Source organism: Corythoichthys intestinalis, chromosome 2, assembly GCF_030265065.1.
Source record: "Corythoichthys intestinalis isolate RoL2023-P3 chromosome 2, ASM3026506v1, whole genome shotgun sequence".
In the NCBI taxonomy this organism is placed as follows: Eukaryota; Metazoa; Chordata; class Actinopteri; order Syngnathiformes; family Syngnathidae; genus Corythoichthys; species Corythoichthys intestinalis.
Genome location: NC_080396.1, coordinates 50,299,334 through 50,320,984, shown reverse-complemented (window position 1 = coordinate 50,320,984; position 21,651 = coordinate 50,299,334). Strand labels below are relative to the sequence as shown.

The 21,651-nt window shown below is 40.6% G+C and overlaps 1 protein-coding gene across 1 annotated transcript in view; it reads left to right on the top strand.

The window, feature by feature from the left end:
* grm7 (glutamate metabotropic receptor 7) overlaps nt 1-21,651 on the top strand; it is a 204,850-nt gene that overhangs the window by 164,170 nt on the left and 19,029 nt on the right. Inside the window, exons 8-9 of the mRNA XM_057830134.1 lie at nt 6,369-7,304; nt 16,723-16,975. Of these exons, the coding sequence (XP_057686117.1) occupies nt 6,369-7,304; nt 16,723-16,975 (1,189 nt within the window). The remainder of the gene's footprint in view (nt 1-6,368; nt 7,305-16,722; nt 16,976-21,651) is intronic.

Sequence of the window (21,651 nt, the reverse complement as noted above, 5' to 3'; positions counted from 1 at the left end):
ACCTTTCTAACATTTTCTTTTCTAAATGCTCTCCGTACATGAGTACAATAGTCTTCATTCTACATATATTTTGAGGGAATAACAAAATACAGTCCCTTGCAAAAGTATTCGCCCCCCTTGAATCTTGCAACCTTTCGCCACATTTCAGGCTTAAAACATAAAGATATGAAATTTAATTTTTTTGTCAAGAATCAACAACAAGTGGGACACAATCGTGAAGTGGAACAACATTTATTGGATAATTCAAACTTTTTTAACAAATAAAAAACTGAAAAGTGGGGCGTGCAATATTATTCGGCCCCTTTACTTTCAGTGCAGCAAACTCACTCCAGAAGTTCAGTGAGGATCTCTGAATGATCCAATGTTGTCCTAAATGACCGATGATGATAAATAGAATCCACCTGTGTGTAATCAAGTCTCCGTATAAATGCACCTGCTCTGTGATAGTCTCAGGGTTCTGTTTAAAGTGCAGAGAGCATTATGAAAACCAAGGAACACACCAGGCAGGTCCGAGATACTGTTGTGGAGAAGTTTAAAGCCGGATTTGGATACAAAAAGATTTCCCAAGCTTTAAACATCTCAAGGAGCACTGTGCAAGCCATCATATTGAAATGGAAGGAGCATCAGACCACTGCAAATCTACCAAGACCCGGCCGTCCTTCCAAACTTTCTTCTCAAACAAGGAGAAAACTGATCAGAGATGCAGCCAAGAGGCCCATGATCACTCTGGATGAACTGCAGAGATCTACAGCTGAGGTGGGAGAGTCTGTCCATAGGACAACAATCAGTTGTACACTGCACAAATCTGGCCTTTATGGAAGAGTGGCAAGAAGAAAGCCATTTCTGAAAGATATCCATAAAAAGTCTCGTTTAAAGTTTGCCACAAGCCACCTGGGAGACACACCAAACATGTGGAAGAAGGTGCTCTGGTCAGATGAAACCAAAATTGAACTTTTTGGCCACAATGCAAAACGATATGTTTGGCGTAAAAGCAACACAGCTCATCACCCTGAACACACCATCCCCACTGTCAAACATGGTGGTGTCAGCATCATGGTTTGGGCCTGCTTTTCTTCAGCAGGGACAGGGAAGATGGTTAAAATTGACGGGAAGATGGATGCAGCCAAATACAGGGACATTCTGGAAGAAAACCTGTTGGTATCTGCACAAGACCTGAGACTGGGACGGAGATTCATCTTCCAACAGGACAATGATCCAAAACATAAAGCCAAATCTACAATGGAATGGTTCAAAAATAAACGTATCCAGGTGTTAGAATGGCCAAGTCAAAGTCCAGACCTGAATCCAATCGAGAATCTGTGTAAAGAGCTGAAGACTGCTGTTCACAAACACTCTCCATCCAACCTCACTGAGCTCGAGCTGTTTTGCAAGAAAGAATGGGCAAGAATGTCAGTCTCTCGATGTGCAAAACTGATAGAAACATACCCCAAGCGACTTGCAGCTGTAATTGGAGCAAAAGGTGGCGCTACAAAGTATTAACGCAAGGGGGCCGAATAATATTGCACGCCCCACTTTTCAGTTTTTTATTTGTTAAAAAAGTTTAAATTATCCAATAAATTTTGTTCCACTTCACGATTGTGTCCCACTTGTTGTTGATTCTTGACATAAAAATTAAAATTTTATATCTTTATGTTTGAAGCCTGAAATGTGGCGAAAGGTTGCAAGGTTCAAGGGGGCCGAATACTTTTGCAAGGCACTGTAGGAACACACAGACATTAAGGAAGCAAACTTTAATCAGATTACTAGTTTCGAAAAATGAACACGTTAGATTGCTTGTTTCTGAAAGAAAGTAATCAGATTACAGTAATTACAGTCCTTTAGGTGAGCCTAAACCCAGAGTTGCAGCCCAACATTCCTACCATCAGAACAAAAATAATTGAATCATTTTCCATAAAAAGCACGTGTATATGACTCGTATCATGTTTGCATTATCCACACACTCTCTTTCTCAACACAGACAGTTGCCAGAGAGAAAAATACACCACGTTTTACCACCGCTAGACACAATAAAAACGCAGGAGTTAACGCTCGTAGCTGGTGGGAAATGTTCATGACAGTGTTTACTAACATTTATTTTGTATAAATGCAAAATCATTGGAGCAAAATTATTTTGCTGGGCAGCCAGCCTCCGCAAACATGTTTTACATGTCTGTTGGCCCTCCTCCTCTAAGCCGTAGCCGTCTGTAACTTTTCTGTTGCCGAAGTATTCCCATACTCGCAATTTCGTTTTCTTCAATGGGTGAAAAAGTTTAGGAGTTTCACCTCCTCCAGCCATCTTGTAGCACAGCTGACTCACTGACACTGAGCAATACCCAGTGGGGGAAGGTTGAGCCTTGCAGCTGCAAGCGAGGGATTTCTCCATGCATTTTCGAGACATAAAAAATAGCTCATACCTTAGGGACGGGATGACGGAGATTTTGAAACCTTGACGTTTTCATACTACGGTAGCCTATACCCTGAAACTGGTAATCAGCACATACGTAGTTTTCAAATTATCGTTCATTTATTCCTTCATCTTCTGAACCATTGGTCCTCATGAGGATTGGGGGGACAGATTATTGTATTAACTTTTGAATTATATTTTACTAGAAAGTCTTTGGTGTTTGTGATTTATTCATCTGTAGTCTATGTCCTTCTCTCATTATTTTTGTGTTGTTTTTTTTTATACTATTTGAGTGTGCGTGGTGGTGTACTGTTCCATTCAAAGCTAAAGCATGAGGCACATCACTCATGAAATAAGGGAAGACACACCTACTGTACCACTGTAAAGTGCCTCTAGTTAACTAATCTACCGTAGTTAAGTGCTTCTCAGATATTGTAGTAGGGTTTTCCTGCCTTTTATTTTGCTTTCTTGCTCCTTTGCAAACACAGATCAATCTGTGGAACTGTTCATAATTCTTTTCACCTCTTCTAAGCAGCTCAAGCAGAAAAAAAATAGCCTCAGAACATGACACTGCCAGCGTAATGATTCACTTTAGGAGCAGTGTTTTTTGTGAAGAGCAGTATTGCACCTATACAAAAAATGTCTATTGGAATCATTGTCAAAAAGTTTGATTTCTTTTTATTGAGACCACAACACATTTTTGACATATATTTGAGAGATTTTGATATGGAAATGTTTAATTGAGTCTAAAGAGAAATTAGCATAATGTTTGATGTAAAGTTCGGATTTTTCTGTGAGGCCATGAAATCATTTAAACAAGACTTGGTGAATGAGTCGGGAGTGTGTGCAGTGTAATTGTCGTCAGGGGAGAAATTGAGTGATCAAGTCTGTTTCGAATGGAAATGCGCACACAGCAAATTGACAAGTGAAAAAAATATAAAAGGTAGAATCGATTACTGGTAGTTGACGTTGAATCCACAGTCATCGCCTTACCATTGGTTCAAAAAAATTCTGAAGTTGTTCAAACACCTCGTATTTTTATGACGATAATGTATCGAATCTAAAGGGATGCTTCTAAGTAGTGTAGTAGCAAGACATTATTACTATTGTTTTTTTTACATAGCACAATGGATCCGCTGCTCTATGTAGTCGGTTGGAGGATGTTATGGAGGAAAAGAGTGGGAGGAAAAGGCTTTTAATCCAAGTGTCAGTCTTTTATCAGTTTGGTGTTTGAATACAGAAGTTCTGCAGCACGTTTGCGATGTTAAGAACTAATTTCTAAATATGCACTTGCAATGTCACTCCTTTACAGTTTTGGTGCAGTTTTTACTGAACACGATGAAACTCAAAATATATGATCAAGTATCAGATGGACTTGAATATACCCTTCCCATAAATCAAATAGATTAGACTTGTAAGCTGTCGCTGTTTTATAAGATATCTTGATATGAGATTTTATGTAATGTGATTATTTTCCACGTATCCCATAGATAACTGGGAAGAAATGCAATTTTATGGGAACTTAAAATATCTTTCCTTCACCCCAAAAGACCTCTATGGTTAGATATGAGCGCAGTGGTGCAGAGACAGCTGCCGTGCAAAATGTTCGTCGGTGCTCACTGACACAAGAATTGACTTCAGTGATTCATGCGGATCATAAAGAATCTCATGTGTTTTTTTCCCCCTCAGAGCAAACATGGTATGAAATCATGGACATGAGGAGAAGCAACCTGAGATGAAATTTTGTATCATCGCGTAACCGAGATTACAAACAACACGGCATTTACATACAGATGAGATAACATTTGCATAATTGCTGTCCGGGTCACCAGAATTAAACTTAACTCAATGCATTTGAGAGCACAGGTGAAATAACTTCTGTTGATGGATATTTGTGGATGTTTTGCAACGATTATAATCCAAATGTTGTTGCAGCGCAATTATTTTTCAGTGGGATGAAAATGGGTGTACCAATCTGATGCTTTTCCATCTAACAAGCACTCAGATGAACTGTCAAATTAAGCACTACAGCAAAAACACAAATGAGAAGTAGAACAGCTATGAGAGTCCAAGGTGTCAACATTCTTGCTTCTGGTCTCCATAGCAACAGAGCTGTTGGGCTCATTACTGTTTCCACACGGTGTGTAATCGGGAGATTTTCCAGCCAGCACCCTTCATTGTCCAAATAACAAATGGCACGTCGGTGCCCTCAGATAAATGGCAGATGAGAATCTAGCCAGACACCAAAAAAGTGACGCATTTGTCATGTAGCTGCACACAACACACAAAGGTACCGTTTGACCTCAAAATTTCATTGGCTGTAGCCGAATTTCTTTGAGAATGTGGTCTCTGTTAGAGTCATGTTACGTGGCAGCTTATATTTGGGTATATGCATTTTGCGCCGCTTTTTAATATCATCTGATCAATATTTGAATTAACTCAATGAAACTGCATGGTTTTGTGAGACCAATTCTATGTCCTGGATACATAAAACGATCTGCCACCAGCAGGTGATTGGGTTCATGGAGCTACTGTATGATACCATTACCACTTATAGTGGTTCCTTGACTTACAAGTTTAATTTGTTTCCTGACAACTATCGTAACTCTGTCCCCATTAAAATGAGCGTAAAATGCCATTAATCTGTTCTAGGCCCACGTTTTCCTTCTGGTTTAGGCACCTGGGTTACCAGGGTTCAATACAATACAGAATAAGAAACACTTTAAAGCTCCTTCACTGCCATAGTAACCTGTTAACACAGGTTTTTTTGACTGATATAGTCATCAATGGGAGCTTTGAGTTAATAAGAGTCAGACGTGTTTGGAGTGGATATGGAAGGTGTTCTCATGAATATTGTATTTTTTTGTCAGGGTTTCACATTTAAATACGTGTTTCTTCCAGAGTAAAGTTCTTTTTGTCAGCCTGTCTATGGTGTTTTAATTTGTGTGTTAGCATTAGGCTCGCCGTCTATCGTGTCAGAAAAAAAGTGTGCAGTTGTTTTAAATTCACAAAATGTCTTAGATGTTTAGTTTGACAGTAAACTTTAAATTATGGTGATAGTTTTTGAAGTTTATTGTTTGAGTTCATAACACACCTCACAAGTCAAAGCAAAAAAAGTTGGCCGAGAGACAACTTGAATCTGAGTCAGGTCAGTCAGACGGCAAGTAAAAAATTTCATGTCACATTTTGTGTCATTTAATTGATTCATCATGAGATTTCCCAGCAGATATTTGGGTATTGCTGTTAATTTTAGTTCCATATTTAGCTATAGCTCTGCTGTACTTTTAATCCCGTAGCACTTGCGACCATGGAAACTTTAGAGGAAGTATACTTTCACAACAAATGAGCAACTCTGCTGAAAGCGTCATCAAAGTGAATTTACCATCATACATTTTTTAAATCTCCCTGACCAAACGAAATAACCCTTTTTCATGGTGTTTTAAACTTTAAGAGTTTAGATAATGGACGGTCTCGGGGCTTCTCGGGGTAGAATTAAACATAGCGCTGCGCCATATTTGTAAACTGACAAGATTAGTTTAATAAGTAGTAACAGCTCTGCAAAGACTAGACATTTGCAATCCTAAATCCATTAGGTGTTCATATTTCACACCTCACTTGCTCCTTTATTAGAGCAGGTTTATAGCATTTCTCATTCATCTCAATCTAATGAACATAAGTACTTTGCCACCATAGTTATCAGTTCTACCTTTGACTATAAGAGAAGACTCTTGGCAAGATAAACAGATGCTACTTTTGCATCGTAGTGATAATAAATTATGTAAGTCATGATGAATCAGGGTTGCGGTTATGGTCTTACCACTGCCCTTTCTGTGCAGATTTTGCTTTCCCTCCCCCTTGTTGTGTGGGTTTTCTTTCTTACATTTTTACTTTCTGTGGGTGTTGTTGCCAGGTCTCAATACATTTGTGTCTAACTGTCTTATCCTGTTTCACTCCAATCTTGCAGCTGGAGGAGCTTCAGTGGCCCGATGGGGAGCAGGAGGTGCCCATCTCAGTGTGCAGTCTACCTTGTAAGACTGGCGAGAGAAAGAAGAGGGTTAAAGGGATGCCGTGCTGCTGGCACTGTGAGCTCTGTGACGGATACCAGTACCAGTACGACGAAACCTCCTGCAGACTGTGCGCATACAATATGAGGCCCAACCCCAACAGGACTGCCTGTCAGCCCATACCTATCACCAAACTAGAGTGGCATTCCCCGTGGGCCGTCATCCCAGTCTTCCTGGCTATGCTGGGCATCATCGCCACCATTTTCGTCATGGCCACGTTCGTACGTTATAATGACACGCCCATTGTGCGTGCGTCCGGCCGAGAGCTTAGCTACGTGCTTCTGACCGGCATCTTCCTGTGCTACATCATTACCTTCCTTATGATCGCTAAGCCCGACGTCGGCGTGTGCGCCTTCCGCAGGATCTTCCTGGGTCTGGGCATGTGCATCAGCTATGCGGCGCTGCTCACCAAGACCAACCGCATATATCGGATCTTCGAGCAAGGCAAGCAGACAGTCACGGCCCCTCGCTTCATCAGCCCCACTTCCCAAATCGCCATAACTTCCAGTCTGATCTGCGTGCAGCTCCTGGGGGTTCTAGTGTGGTTTGCAGTGGACCCTCCAAACACTATCATTGACTATGATGAGCAGAAAACTATAAACCCCATGTTGGCCCGTGGCGTACTCAAGTGCGACATAACGGACCTGCAGATTATCTGCTCGCTGGGCTACAGTATCCTGCTAATGGTAACTTGTACCATCTATGCCATCAAGACAAGAGATGTACCCGAGGACTTCAACGAAGCCAAGCCCATTGGCTTCACCATGTACACCACCTGCATAGTCTGGCTGGCTTTCATCCCCATTTTCTTTGGCACAGCCCAGTCTGCTGAGAAGGTGAGTCAATGACTCGCCTCTGTCTGTGTCGCCGCCCTTAGCTTTGTCTCGCTGTCTCCTTCAACTCATATATTCTCAGTCAGCCCTTCAGCCCTCTTTTTATCTTGTCTAAACACACACACGCATGCATATTTTGTGAGACACAATATGATAAACAGCACACGCGAAGCACCTCGCACACTCATTTCGCGACTGTATAACTTATGGGCTCATTTGCGTTTGATTTCTGCGTCGTGCCGTTTTGCATGGTAACCCACACTTGTCCAAACACAGACAGAAATAAGCACATTGAGGCGGAGGAGGGGTTGCTGTTGGGAACTAGAATCCCGAAATGCCCGAGGAGCGATGCGCACGGGGGTGTCGGCTGCTCCAGATGCCATTATCTCAGCTCTCGCGCCGAGGGCTGCGTTTATACCATTATGCAGCATTCTGGGAAGGCAGATGAGCAGGTGCAGGAAGAGGAAGATGAGGAACAAGTGAAGGAAGAAGGTGGTGAGGAACTGGGAGGCGGGGGTAAAAAGTTTGATTCAACACATTCCATCTCTTGACAGCTGCGCTCTACCCGACGAAACCATTTGACATCGGGTGCTCCTGGAGTTGATTGAGAATATGACATTTTGACCTTCTGTACGAGTGACTGCTTATCTGGCCGGCAGCCGCGGGAATACCGATGCATTCATCAAAACGGCTCATGAGATGTGCGTGTTGCTGCTCGCCGACATTTGTGCACAAAACAGCGCAGGGGAAGTTTTCCCCATGACAGAATATCGATGCTGACAGGAAAGCGTTACTTATGGCGAACCTTTCGAGAACCGCGGCACTCGATATCTATCCTGCTAAGCAACGGCTCGAGATGGATCAGAAACTGATTTTCCTCATCTCAATTTGGCGCTGATTTCATAGACGAATTACACCCTCAGCAGCGATTAGGAGTTCATTATGTTACTCACAGAGAGTAGCGAGGCACTAATGTGTTTTCCTTTCCTCTTATGCAGTTAACTCCTCCTTTGCCTGTCAGTCCTCACCACAGAGTCCTAGTTTAATGGCTTCTGTGGCTGCATGTCTGCTCGCTCCCCAGCCGCAGATAGTGAGAAGTGCCTTTGCATGTCCTGTAGGCATCCATTGCAGCTGCAGTGTAGTTAAGGAGATGCACTATGTTATTCATATTTCAAATCTTTCCAACATTTTCAGCATTAACAAGCATCTGTTTCTTTAGAACTGTAGGTCCTGTCATGAAATAATCATAACGAGAAGGAAGAAATGGGCAATTACAGCTTGGATCTGATTCAGATACAAGAAATAATGCAGTCTTGCGTTATTTTGTGTAGTGTCTGGAAGACACAAAACTGTCTTGAAACAAAAAAAAAAAAAAATAAGATGGATGCCCAAGATCGTTTGATATCAGTCTGCTGTGTACTGTTGTATTTTCTACAGAGATATTTCAGTTACAGTCATATGTCCTTATTTTGCACACCTGAGACCCCTTCCCTTTTTTTCTGTCTGCTTTCGTCTGGCTCATTTAAACCCTTGTTGAGGGAAGTCATGTGAATACAGCAACAAATGATCAGAGCGCATCCCTCCCTCTCCCTTTTGTGCACCTGCTACTCAGCACATTCAGGTAATGATGCTGAGAATCACCAGCATCTCAAATCAGCTGACTCATGACTTTAGCCAGGAATAAAACTCCAGGCCAAAATGTCAGAAACTTTGGTGAACTGCAATATCAGAGACTATCCTGGTAAAATTGAGGAAAAGCTGCAAAATTGTTAAAATGGCAGACAGCTGAGTTGGAAAAGTAGCGTGTAGCTCGATGTAAGAAGCTGTGTCCTCAGTGCGACAATTCTCTTCATCTTTGACCACAGAACACAGCCGCATTCCTCTGCAGCGTGATGATACATTCCCACCCCCAGGCACAAAGTCCTCCGAGTGAAACTCCCATTAGAGTCGGTCACGAAAGAAAAGGGAGTGCGAGCGACTCATGTCATGAAACTCCTCATTCTTGGAAACATGTTGGAAAAGCTCTTAAGGCACATGTAACATGCTTCATGTGCCCCGCGAGTCAGACAGTTACAGCTACTAAGTATTATTAGAAACAGCTTGTGCCGCTCCTGCTGTCAGAAAAAACATATTAAAGTGGTTTTTTTTATTTTATTTTAAGGGCACCGTTGTAGCCACATTCTAACTAATAATCCAATTCCGTCTTTTTCATGAGGTCTGTGAAACCTTTCATGCAAAATGGAGCTAAAGTGTCGGCCTTTTATTTTGAAAATAGGTTAACATCCCCCAAGATGGCAATACTCAAGAGGTTGATGACACTATTTTTCATTTGGCTTTTAGACAAGGATATGGAATATGATTAGAATAAAATGCTGCTTTTTAAGCAAATGCTTGCTTGTACATTTTAAAGTAATGAACAGCCTAAAGTCAATAAAGATATACTGTTTTTCATTTTATATGAGAAAAAGGTATGCCGCTACAAAGATAATAAAGCTCAGGGGTGATTGAAAATGTTAGTCACGTATAGACAGAAAGACCCGTTTTTTTTTTTCGTGTCAGGCAAATTTTGTTCTGTTCTTCTGGGCCTCTCTTACCAATCAGGTAGACAATATTGTATTGTCCTCTTCATGTCGTTTAGGAGTGTTCTGGAGTAAAATATTAATTAGTGCGGGCCATTTTCCTCTTAAATGAGTGAGCCCCATTGTTCTGTGAGAATAGCCTCCAGCCTTCAACCCAGATGTGAAATTGTAAACTCAGCTTTAATGCGAGCAAAGTGAAATTTGAGCGGATAATCATGAAGTACCCTTCTGTACTGTGAAACGCTACCATGCAAGCGTAACAACACGCAGCACTTTAATCACTGACAAGACACTCATCTGGCTTAAAAGCAAGTTTGCACCCTCAAGTCACTGACAGCGGTGTCACACGTAATTAGCAATTCAATCCAAATGAAGGCAGAATGAAGCTTGGAAAAAATAATGCTGTCCAATCAAGGTGTTTGATTGGACTTGACTGGCTTTTGTTATTCTTCTATCACCCTATCTTGAAAATACTGTAAGTCGCACAACATTGTTGTTGACATCTGCTGTGAAATGAACTCACGATAAATAAAATAGGGAGACCGTGTTTTAACCTGGATTTGATGTGCCTGACATGAAACTGAGGTTGCACTGGGGTTGTCTCTTCCCTAACAATAATTGTGGCAACGTTTTGCTCATTTTCCAAAAGACAATGGGTCCCTAGTATTTTAAAGCACCACTGTAGGTGAATCTCTTTGAAACACTTTTATTGAGCACAATGTCATCGTTTACTTCGAACGTCCTGCAAAAAGACCGGCTGTCAACTGTAGTTTCCAGTGTTTCCTCACATTCTGCAGCAATGTGATTTTATGAGCCTTAACCTTGACAGGATTAAAACATGTTGTTTGTATTACTCATTTGTATTCACAGTAAACCATATAGTTTTCCAGGATTGTTTTTTTTTTCCCCCTCAAATTGCAAGCTCAGAGTAGACAACGCTTCACACCTCCTGTTTTTTCCGTCTGTGGTTCTGGGACCTTGCTTAATAGGTCAGAACATAACCTCCAGTCATCCCTCAGTACCGAGATTTGATTTATCTTCCAAATGAAGAAAATTGATTTAACACGCTTCAAAACCCTCCTCCGTAATGATGATTACAACAAATGAATGCGTATCTCAACCCATTTCTGGGAAAAAATACATCTTCTATCCTGTGTGACTTTTGCCGCAAACCCCTAAAATTCAGACCCTCATTGATGGGAGCTCATGAGGTAAAGCCAGAGCGGATTCAGCCTTTGCAGCACATAGCCAGTCAGTTATTCATGGCATGAGACAGGCTAGAAAGTAGGCCAGCCCCAACAACAAAAGACATGCAGGTAAATGAGAGAAAACCAAATTCCCCCAGATCCATTATCGAGGGCGTTTTGTGCCTGGGCAGAGACCATCCTGATTGTCACTCGCTGAATCAAGTCCTCATCACTGCTACTACTCACCCATAGCCTACTAAATTGCCTTCGCACTAAGTGTATCCCTGGTGGCTATAATTATGAGAATTACCCTCAACAGCTTTTTGTCTAAAAAGGAGACTTGTCATTTGTTGTGGCTGGATGCTGCGTTTGGGCTTGTCAATGAGATGTAACGTTCAAAAGCGGGCGCTTGATTCCTGATGAGGGCGTTAATAAATCATTACTGCGGCTATAAATAGAGAGTTGCCGAGCAGCTGTGAAAATGACTTCATGTATTTATTTATGTTAAAGTAACAAGAATTAATTATGAATGTTTTGTGACATTTGAGGGGTGGGTGAGAGGGCGATAAAATTGGGTCAAACCAAGGCACGACCACGGTGATTAGAGACACTAAGAGAATTGCTTGGCCGGGTTTTATCGTGCGCGTCTGCCTACGAGAGGGGATGACAGCCTGTGTTGCTGCACTTTTTCCTTTAGTGTTTTCCTTGGGTGTGATGAATGTGAGTGAGCGCCTAATGCTTGCCAGCAAACTGCTGCACGGTCAATAAATCAGCTGTAAAAGGGTCATTGTTGTGGCGTTGAAGGTATCAAAATCTCATTAAAAGCTTCTTCCAGTTGTATTACGATGCACACAGAACTGTGTTGTGTTGCTATGGAGACCAGCTACAACTAAACATAGAAACACAAGGTGGGGAATCTCTGGTGATTTTATCCTACGCCATGCGCATGCGCTGGTTTTATTGGTTGCCCTAATATCTCAAAAGAAACTCATATAAAAATGACGCATCGCTACGGCTCTGTAGAGCAGCATGAACACAGATCATTGAGATACTCTTGCAGTTATTAATGCATGGTGTGCAGGCTCGATGCCTTTGCCCATACAGAAGGGGGAAGGAATGGAGCGTGTGTGTTTGACTGTGAACGTGTGTGTTGTGTGTGTTTGTGTGTTGGCAGGATGATGATCTTGCATTTGAAATATTGGTGGAGATCAGAAGACAAAAAAAGCATTGGCGGCAATGTGCTGTAAATGGGCCCGTGTCCTGTTAAAGAAATTACCATTAGTCATACTGTTTACAAAAGTATATGCAAATAATGGCAATGCTTCGTTTCCTTCCCTCACTGATTCCGTTTCGTCGCCCTGCAGATCCCCTATGGTAGATAATGTGTTTACTGTGCCATCCGCCTACCAGCAGCAGATAGAACCTCAGTATAAGGCATGTGGTGCTTTAAATGCAGTAGATCAGTGCATTGCCTTACAGAGAGCTATGCGAACTCATAATTGGAAAACACCATTAACGGGTTAGTGAATAAATAGCATATTTGAGGGGTGACATGACCCAAGCTAAGGACATCTGAACAGTGAAGGAACACGGCAGCCATTCTGTATCATATGATCACAGGCATATGTTCTTTGTCCTCTGCGAAGAATTAATAATGTTACTGTGGTAACTGAGGCAGGCAGACTGACTCAATTTTCAGTATAGCTTATCTGTTTGAATTTTACTGGGCCAGATAGTCAATGTGCACATACCAACACAATGTATATTGACTTAAATCAAAAATTGTGGAAACTTTTCATTGACTTTGCATTTTGTTCTTTCTTGATTGCTGCCACCACTCCAAGTAAAAATGGATTGGGCGTCATCAGGGGGGCCAATGAGTTAATATTTCGGTCATTATTCATTTTTATGGCAGCATAGAAGATATTCTGGGGGGGGGAATGGCATCACAATTTATCAGAGAACAAGAACATGGCTTTCTACATTGGTTCAATGTTTTGTGTTCAATTGAACGGGCCAAATTTCACTCTGCTGAAGTCACACAATCATCAATATTTGAGTAATTTTGTTTGGTTGTGTGGCATGATTTTGTTTTCATTTGTAAAATGGGTGTCTTGGCCCAGTAGGTTTGGAAGGTTTGGAAAGCATAGATTAGTAATGTACTCCTGAAACAACAATGTGCCCCCTTGCAGTGATTCTCCCTAATACCTTCAAATGAAACAAAGGCTCTATCTTATAAGAACATAAATAATAGACAGTTAACCAAACGCGTGTCGTGGGTTACGTAAGATCACATTTGCAAGTGGAGAATGTGAAAGGTGTTATGTAAGTGCGGCGGCACGTCATGGAAGAATGTAAGTGCGCGCCTCACATCAATGGCCGTCCCCTGAATGATCTTAACACGTATCGCGCTGAAAGCCTTTCACAGGCGGCTGCGTGCAGCTCTGCAGGAAGACAAATGAACACGCTGTCAAAAATGCAGAGACCATTGCCAGTCATTCATTGTTGTATCGTTCTCATGCAGCGGAATTTTGTAGCTCAGACGCTTTACATTGATATGGCGGAGGCTCCAGAGGCCAAATAAGACGCCTGGCATGAAGGGAAACTTGAGGACTCAAATCGGGTCTATCAATCTCGTCAACAGTAGCAGTGGTATTGTAGCATTGGTGGGAAAGAGGACATTTAGATAAAGTCACATGACTCACCACACAGATATTCGTGTCCTTGAACTGCCTTTGTCTTAGGTTTGAAGTTGCAGGTTTGGATTAGATGATATTCCACAGTGATTAATTCCTTCTTACACCTACATACTGCCTGTAAACTATGGCGTTATATTTGTGCTACAATTCTGAGCGGGCAATGACAGATTTTGAGCACAAAAATATATTGAGCAAGCAATTCAAGATTTTGTGCAAGCAATGATAGATTTTGAGCACAGAAAAATCTATAGAGCAAAAAAAATCTACGAAATCCAAAGAAGTCATTCTTCTCCCGTCCACGTCCGTCTCCTTTGCTCTTTTTGTGCGAATGTAACAAGTGATCTAATTAGAGGGCAAACAACCAACTGGTGTACTTCCACCACCTCTCTGATTGGTTGGCTTCCTGGTACATTTTTAACGTGTGTGTCAAACTGAGCCCGCGGAGAAAACAAACCAGCGAGCACAGGGGTCGAGAGATTGAGCCAGACCGGGAGGTGGGATTTGAACACGCGAACACAACTATGCTTTTTGCTCATTATTATTTTTTGTGCTCAAAATCTATAATTTCTTGCTCAAAATCAGCAATTGCTCGCTCAGTATATTTTTCTGTGCTAAAAATCTCTCATTGCTCGCTCAAAATTGTGGTACAAATATAACGCCATAGTAAACAGTAAAACACCAACACAACTACGATTACAGTCTGATCTTTAATGAATGAGCATGCTCATTATTGTGGTGCAGTGTTTCCAAATACTGTGCATCATATTTTGCCTACCTGTTACCAAATACACAAATTACCACCTCAGTATGAACAAAGGTCCATGTCTGGTTTTCCAAAACATACTACTAGTAATAGTACTATGAGAACCTTTTGGAATAAAAAAAAAAAAAAAAAGGATAAATTGTTTATAAAAATGTTATAGGATGTTTATAAAAAATCAGGATTATTCAGAGGCCTGCTTAATATAATACCACAAAAATATATTCATGTATTTTTATAGAAAAGGGAATTCGCAGGACAGAAGGGGAAAATGTAAGTGAAGCCTTTTATTTTCTAACTGGCTAGCTGACTTTGAACAGCAATAATAACCTCAACCTCAACATTTCTTAATTGCAAATCAGGTGAGCATGACAATCATGGTGAATTTTGGACCAGTTGTCTCAACAAATCTGTTGCAGTTCAGCAAGATTCTTGAGATGCATTGAAAATAAACGGTCTCAAAAAAATTTCTGTCACACCTTATAGTTCTTGTTGCCATAAATTGCATAAAGAACAAGGGCCAATAGCTATCAATTCCTTAGATTTTCTTTTTTTAGTTTTAGCCATTATTAAACTCTATTTGTGTCATCAAGCCAAAAACTTCAGACTAGACATTCAGACCAAATTCTAACCTGTTGCCCTTGTTTAAAGTCCTTGTTTAAAACCTTTGACACAATAAAAATTACTGACATTACTATGTCAATTAAAATCATATTTTGAGACGATTCGACTATATCCAACGACTTGGCAAAGCGCAGCTGACGATAAATGAGTCTTTCAATCTGTGGTTTAGCTACTCCTGTCATTATAGCGGTTATTATAGGGTGATGACGTCGGCAGAGTCACAATTTCAGCTGATTTAAGAATTCAGCTCAATGGAGGAGGAGGATTCAGAACAAGGAAATGCGATAGAGAGCAGCAAAATGTCATATTGCACCACTCCAATATTTTTACAGGATATTCTTTTTATCTAAGTATTTTTCCCCAATTGCTGAGTAGATTGTATAGTCGTGACAAATAACGGTCTTGTGCTAAATGGAATATGAAATATTAAAAATGTATTTATTCAGTATTACAGGGCTAGATTACTGCATAATGGTCAAAACTGCCGGCTTCTTAAACCTCTTAGTCCGGCTTTTGTCATTTCCCTGCCCTGGCGTTTCGGAGACGGAAGAAAGAGCGTAAACAAAACAGGAGGCGTGGGAGCTAGGCGACATGCTAACCCGAACCGAGCGACTCTTCCAAGTCTCTTCCTCGCCTTTCGAAAATGAAAAATCACACAAAACTACCCCGACTCATTTTACACACGGCGGCGAGGGTGACTGTCTTCATCAATCGGCCAGCCCCCGGCGGCGAGCAAGTTTCGGCTCATCATTCTGCTGCAGCCCCGGCAGTCAGGCAGTGCTTCTTACAGGGGACGCAGAGGGGAATGAAAATCGAAAATGGCACAGTCCCGGTGGACAAACCAGCCGACGTCGGAGCGCGTGGCTGCCCGAGCCCAAGCCGAGTATAGCGCTTTCTCAGCAGGCACGTGAAGTCTCAATACAATCGAGATCGCGCTCTATAGGGCGGCACGCCTGTATGGGCCGGCGACCATTGTGTGCGACAAGCTGCCGCTCGTCGGCCAAGTGTCCTTCTCGATGGATAGGGAGCATTGTAACCCACAAAATGCAAGCAACTTCCTTATTAAAACATTTGCCATGATCCCAGTATTTGACATAACATAAAACATGTAGCGCAGTCACTTGGTCATCCTTCGATTGGTCTGTAGATTGTTGTACTTGTTTTGCCTATTCTTCGCGGTGACCAGGATCTTTTGGAAATTCAAAAAGGCTCACACCACTCTCCCTGGTGTGGCAACAAAAGTCTGCAGCACATTGGGCTGGCGTGATGCAAAAAAGCCCAAATTAACCTGCAAAATCAGCTGAATCCGCAGTCCTTCTGCAAACTATAGTAATGGCTGTATTGTGAAGATGATTAGTCAGCTGACGTCATATCCTGGCCGGAAGTCACTCATTTTCATGGCGTAGGATTTAAGAAATTGAATAAATATATCGATCGCTGCCACACACATCCAAGCAGTCCATTTCATTCAGGAGCATAAAATACCTCGTGTAATATGAAATAAACATGCTTTTTTTGTGTCACAGCCACACAGGCACTTTAAACTTTTATTCTGTTCTTGTTTCCTTCTAGCTCTACATCCAGACAACTACCCTAACCATCTCAATGAACCTCAGTGCCTCAGTAGCACTAGGCATGCTCTACATGCCCAAGGTGTACATCATTATCTTCCACCCTGAGCTCAATGTACAGAAGAGGAAACGTAGCTTCAAGGCAGTGGTCACAGCTGCTACCATGTCGTCACGGTTGTCCCAGAAACCCAGCGAGAGACCCAACGGAGAAGCCAAGACTGAGCTGTGTGAGAACCCTGCTGCTGACCCTATGAGTGAGTAACCTTTATGTCATGTCAACTAGTCACAAAGGTATATGGCGGAAGCATTCATACATGAGCTAAACGCTGCGATAAACCTGACAGGTATATCTTCCTTTCATTGAGATAGTGTATATTGTTGAACTTCCAGGAAATGTCATAGGATCTACATTTATATCTGTGCCATTGAGGTTTTTAAATGGTTTCCCCTAGAGGGTAAAGTGATATGTCTTTCTGTTACTTCCCTATCTTTCTTAGACTTCCTTTCTCGCACTTGGAAATCCCATTTGGCCAATTTAATTGGTTGTGTGCCGGGGTAAAAAGTATGTTTAATGCCTATAGAACAGGGCATCAGTTATCTCCGAGACCTTTAACCCGAGTTTGCCGGAGGAAGAGGAAGGACGGAGAGATTTGAGGAAGAATAAGGGTTCTATCAATGCAGTGAAAGGGGATAATCCATCTGAGGGGAGAGAAGTGTTACTCAGACCACCACGCTGTGACTTAACGTTATCAGAATGATTATTTAGGTTCGGATATTAGCATGTGGGCGTATGTGCAGCCCGAATATGCTACTGGGAGACGTTTATTGAATTTAATTGTTGTGTATGGGCCCTTGATGACCTTTCCTGCTCTAACATTATTATACTTACATTTTCAAAAGTCCTTATGGCAAATTGTGACTAGATGGGTTTAGTGAGCAACATTTTAGGAATGAATTAAAACCAAGATCGCGAACCAGGCTCTTTAGTTAGTGACCTTATAAATTGTCCCTGCTGGGAGCCTGTACGTGGGTGTCCAAATGTGGTCAATCATCTGTTATTTTGATGTGATTTTTTTAGCCAATTCAAAGTGTTGATGGTTGCTTGAAAACATGTATTAACTCTGGGAAACCTGAAGTGCCTGAAGCCTTGAAGCAATCTAAAACATTTGAGAAACTGCTTAGGAAGATGATGTAACTCTTGTCATTTGCTTTTGTAAACCATCAAATGCTTTTTGTCTGGATAGGGTTGTCAGCGTGAGCACAGACATTGAAATGCAAGGCTGGTGGCTACAACTACATTAATCAATGTCAGTTTAAGAAATTAGCAATTTTTTACATGAATTAAAATGAATTAATAAATGATGAATGAACGATTAATGAATAAATTAAACTTGATTTTGGGGTAGTGTTGTGTTAATGTGAGTGCAAAATGGTCTATGATAGTAATATGAGTTATTCTTACCAACTTCATAGATATGGTATTGGATAATTTTTAGGATATTTAGAGAAAAATACAGTTTTTTGGAGACGGAAGTGGAAAGTTATAACTCATGACGACGGCAACAGGGGACAACTAATTATAGTTCATGTTGGCGTAATGATTAGGTGTCCAGTAGTGAGTAGCAAGTCATAGTGCCAGACCAGATGGCACTGATTTCCAGGCTTTCTAACACCGTAAGTGGTTCATATTTAATATGGAGCAAACTCATTCCCCACAAATTCTGAGTATCTACAGTATGTGTCTATTTGTTCTTGTTGGTGCCATTCCTCAATCTAGGAGCACAACACAGTCAGCACTGAAAAAGCGAGTATTGCAGGTTTTTAAAAAAAATTTTTTTTTTTAAGATACATCTATTGGTGCTGTAATACTTTTGGATGTGTTGGTAAAAATCAAGAGACATCATTTTACTGGAGCTACCAAACACCACACGATATGTTGTATGCAGTGTTGTCAGTAACGTGTTACTGACTACTGTAATCTGATTGTTTTCTCTCCGTAACGAGCAATCTAACGCGTTCATTTTTCCAAGCCAATAATCTGATTCAAGTTAGTTTCCTTAGTGCCTGTGCGTTACTATTTTGTTGTTGCCTCATAATTTATGTAGAATGAAGAATACTGTAGTCATGCACGAAGAGCATTTGAATAGAAAATATTGCTCTGGCGTGACATTACATCTCACGTTTTCTCATCAGGAAAAAAAAAAAAAACGGGTCACGTGTATTATCATGCTGTTTGAGTGCTGTCTGCTACAGCGGTCAACATAACCTCGCTGCCTCGTCAGAATGCTAACAGTGAAAGGCAGGAGATACCACAAACGGCTGCATTTGCTCAATGGAAATACAGAAATACTTCACATTTCTGTCCAGTAAACATGACAAAAATATCTCCGTGTGTTGCAAACTTTGCGCTGGCTCAAAAAGACGGTCAACTGCTAAAAACTCGACATCGAATTCAACAAGGAAGCACATGGAATTATAGCACAATGCTACAAAACTGGAAACAAAGCCTCCAGGTAACGAGACAGCCAGCACTTCTACAGTTAGTAACCAGCCTTTATGTACATTTTATAGTAGAGTTTGTAATCATAGGCGGAGTTTTACTTTTGTGGGACTGGAAGCAAAACATGTTGATGACTCTGAAACAAAAGTTTGGAAACACGTCATCATTTTTGCGTTTTATATATTTTCCTATTGTAAATTCTCACTGAATACATCAAACTACGGCCCGTGGGCCGGATACGGCCCGCCTCCACATTTGGTCCGGCGCCCTGAACAATACCAGAGACCATTTAGATTTTTTTTTTTTTTCTCCCCAATATTGTTATTTATTTCCTGGCTATTTTCTGTGAAGAACCCAGAGAGGGTTATTTGGTTATTATCCATTTAATTAATAGTGTTATTTTTATTTATTATATTATATTATATTATATTATATTATATTATATTATATTATATTATATTATATTATATTATATTATATTATTATTTTTAGTCAATTTACTTTTGTTCCGCAAAGAATCCAGAAAGGGTTATTTGACTGTGGCTTTCTGAAAAAGAATACATTTTTTAAATTAATTTAGGCACTCCTGCAATCGTCACACCTTTTTTGTTACAAACTGACCCCGGACCCTCATCAAAGAGAAAAGTTATGTGGCCCTCACAGGAAAACGTTTGGGGACCCCTGTTCTACATTCTTCAAAGTATCCAACTTTGAGGTGTCTCCAAACTTTTGGCCAATACTGTATATTATATATATGTGTGTATGTATGCATATATATATATATATATATATATATATATATATATATACATACAGGGTGACCCAAAAAAAAGTTTACACTCAGTTGACTGCTTGTTTAAAAGCCATTGAAACATATCTAAATAGGTTGTCATGCTTAAGTGATTCTTTAAGGTCACTCAATGCAGCTGACAATCTCTCGTCTCTACAATTCCTGTGCTTCTGCTGGAAATGAAGAAAACTTTAGCTGTACCTGAATTGCTGCGTGCCGGTCTGACACTTACTGAGATTGCAGCAAATGTGAGGATATCCAGATGTGCAGTCTACAAATTTAAAAGAAGCTGAAAGATACTGGAACAGCCTCACGAAAACCTGGGTCTGGAAGTGCCGATCTGTGTGGACCAAAAAGTTGATTGACAAGGTGGTATGTGGCCACCCCAGAGTCCAGATCTCAATCCCCTGGATTATAGCATATGGGCAACTGTGGAGGACAGTGCCTGTAAGAAGCCACAAACTTCTGTGGCAGCCTTGGAGAGGTCCATTGTTAGATCTTGGGAAAAGATGACAGCATCCTACATAAAGAAGACCTGTCAAGCGTTCCGCAGGCGCCTGGAGGCTGTTGTGACACTTAAGGGAGGACACATTGAAAAATAGAGTGTACTGTACATGTTCTTTACAATAATGTGTAATTTGTGATTAAATTCTAATTCTAAACTGAATAAACATGGCATTTAAGTTGTATTATGGCAGTGTAAACTTTTTTTTGGGTCACCCTGTATATATATATATATATATATATATATATATATATATATATATATATACATATACATATATTAGGGCTGTCAAACGATTAAAATTTTTAATCGAGTTAATTACAGCTTAAAAATTAATTAATCGTAATTAATCGCAATTAATCGCAATTCAAACCATCTATAAAATATGCCATATTTTTCTGTAAATTATATATATATTCTGTAAAATAAATTGTTGGAATGGAAAGATAAGACACAAGATGGATATATACATTCAACATACGGTACATAAGGACTGTAGTGGGCTTTTAACTCTACTGTCATTTAAATCTGTTAATGCTGTCCTCACTCCAAAGCATCTACTTTTTCCAAAGCTAGACAGCTAGTGAACGACGCCTTAATAATCAGACTTCTTCCTTTTTCATCTGATTTATTAATAAAATGGTCTCAAACCATTGTCCTCTTTAGACCGTCGTAAAACTACAAAAAAAAAAGTACACAAGCATTGCATTAGCAACAACGTTAGCTTAGCACGCTATACAAGTTCACTAAACATAAACAAAAAGCGTCTCATACAAAAAATATAACATTTCGCTTACTAACATAATATGTACATTCTTTACAACAACCATACTTACGGACAAATCTTGTCCAAGGATCATATAAGCACAACATTACAACGTAGGCGTCAGCCCGAGACATCGTGCAGCCATATTGAACTGGCAAGAAAACAAACCATGTCGCAAAGCGACCACAAGAGTCCGCTGTTAGACAGCACAAAAAGCCTTGCTGTAAAACTTACCAAAAGGCAGAATACTGTCTGAGCGGGACATGTTTTTTAAATTAATCCCGTTAAAATATTTGACGCAATTAACGCACTATGCCCGCTCAGACAGATTTAAATGTCAGTACAGTGAAAGGCCAACTTGTTAATTGT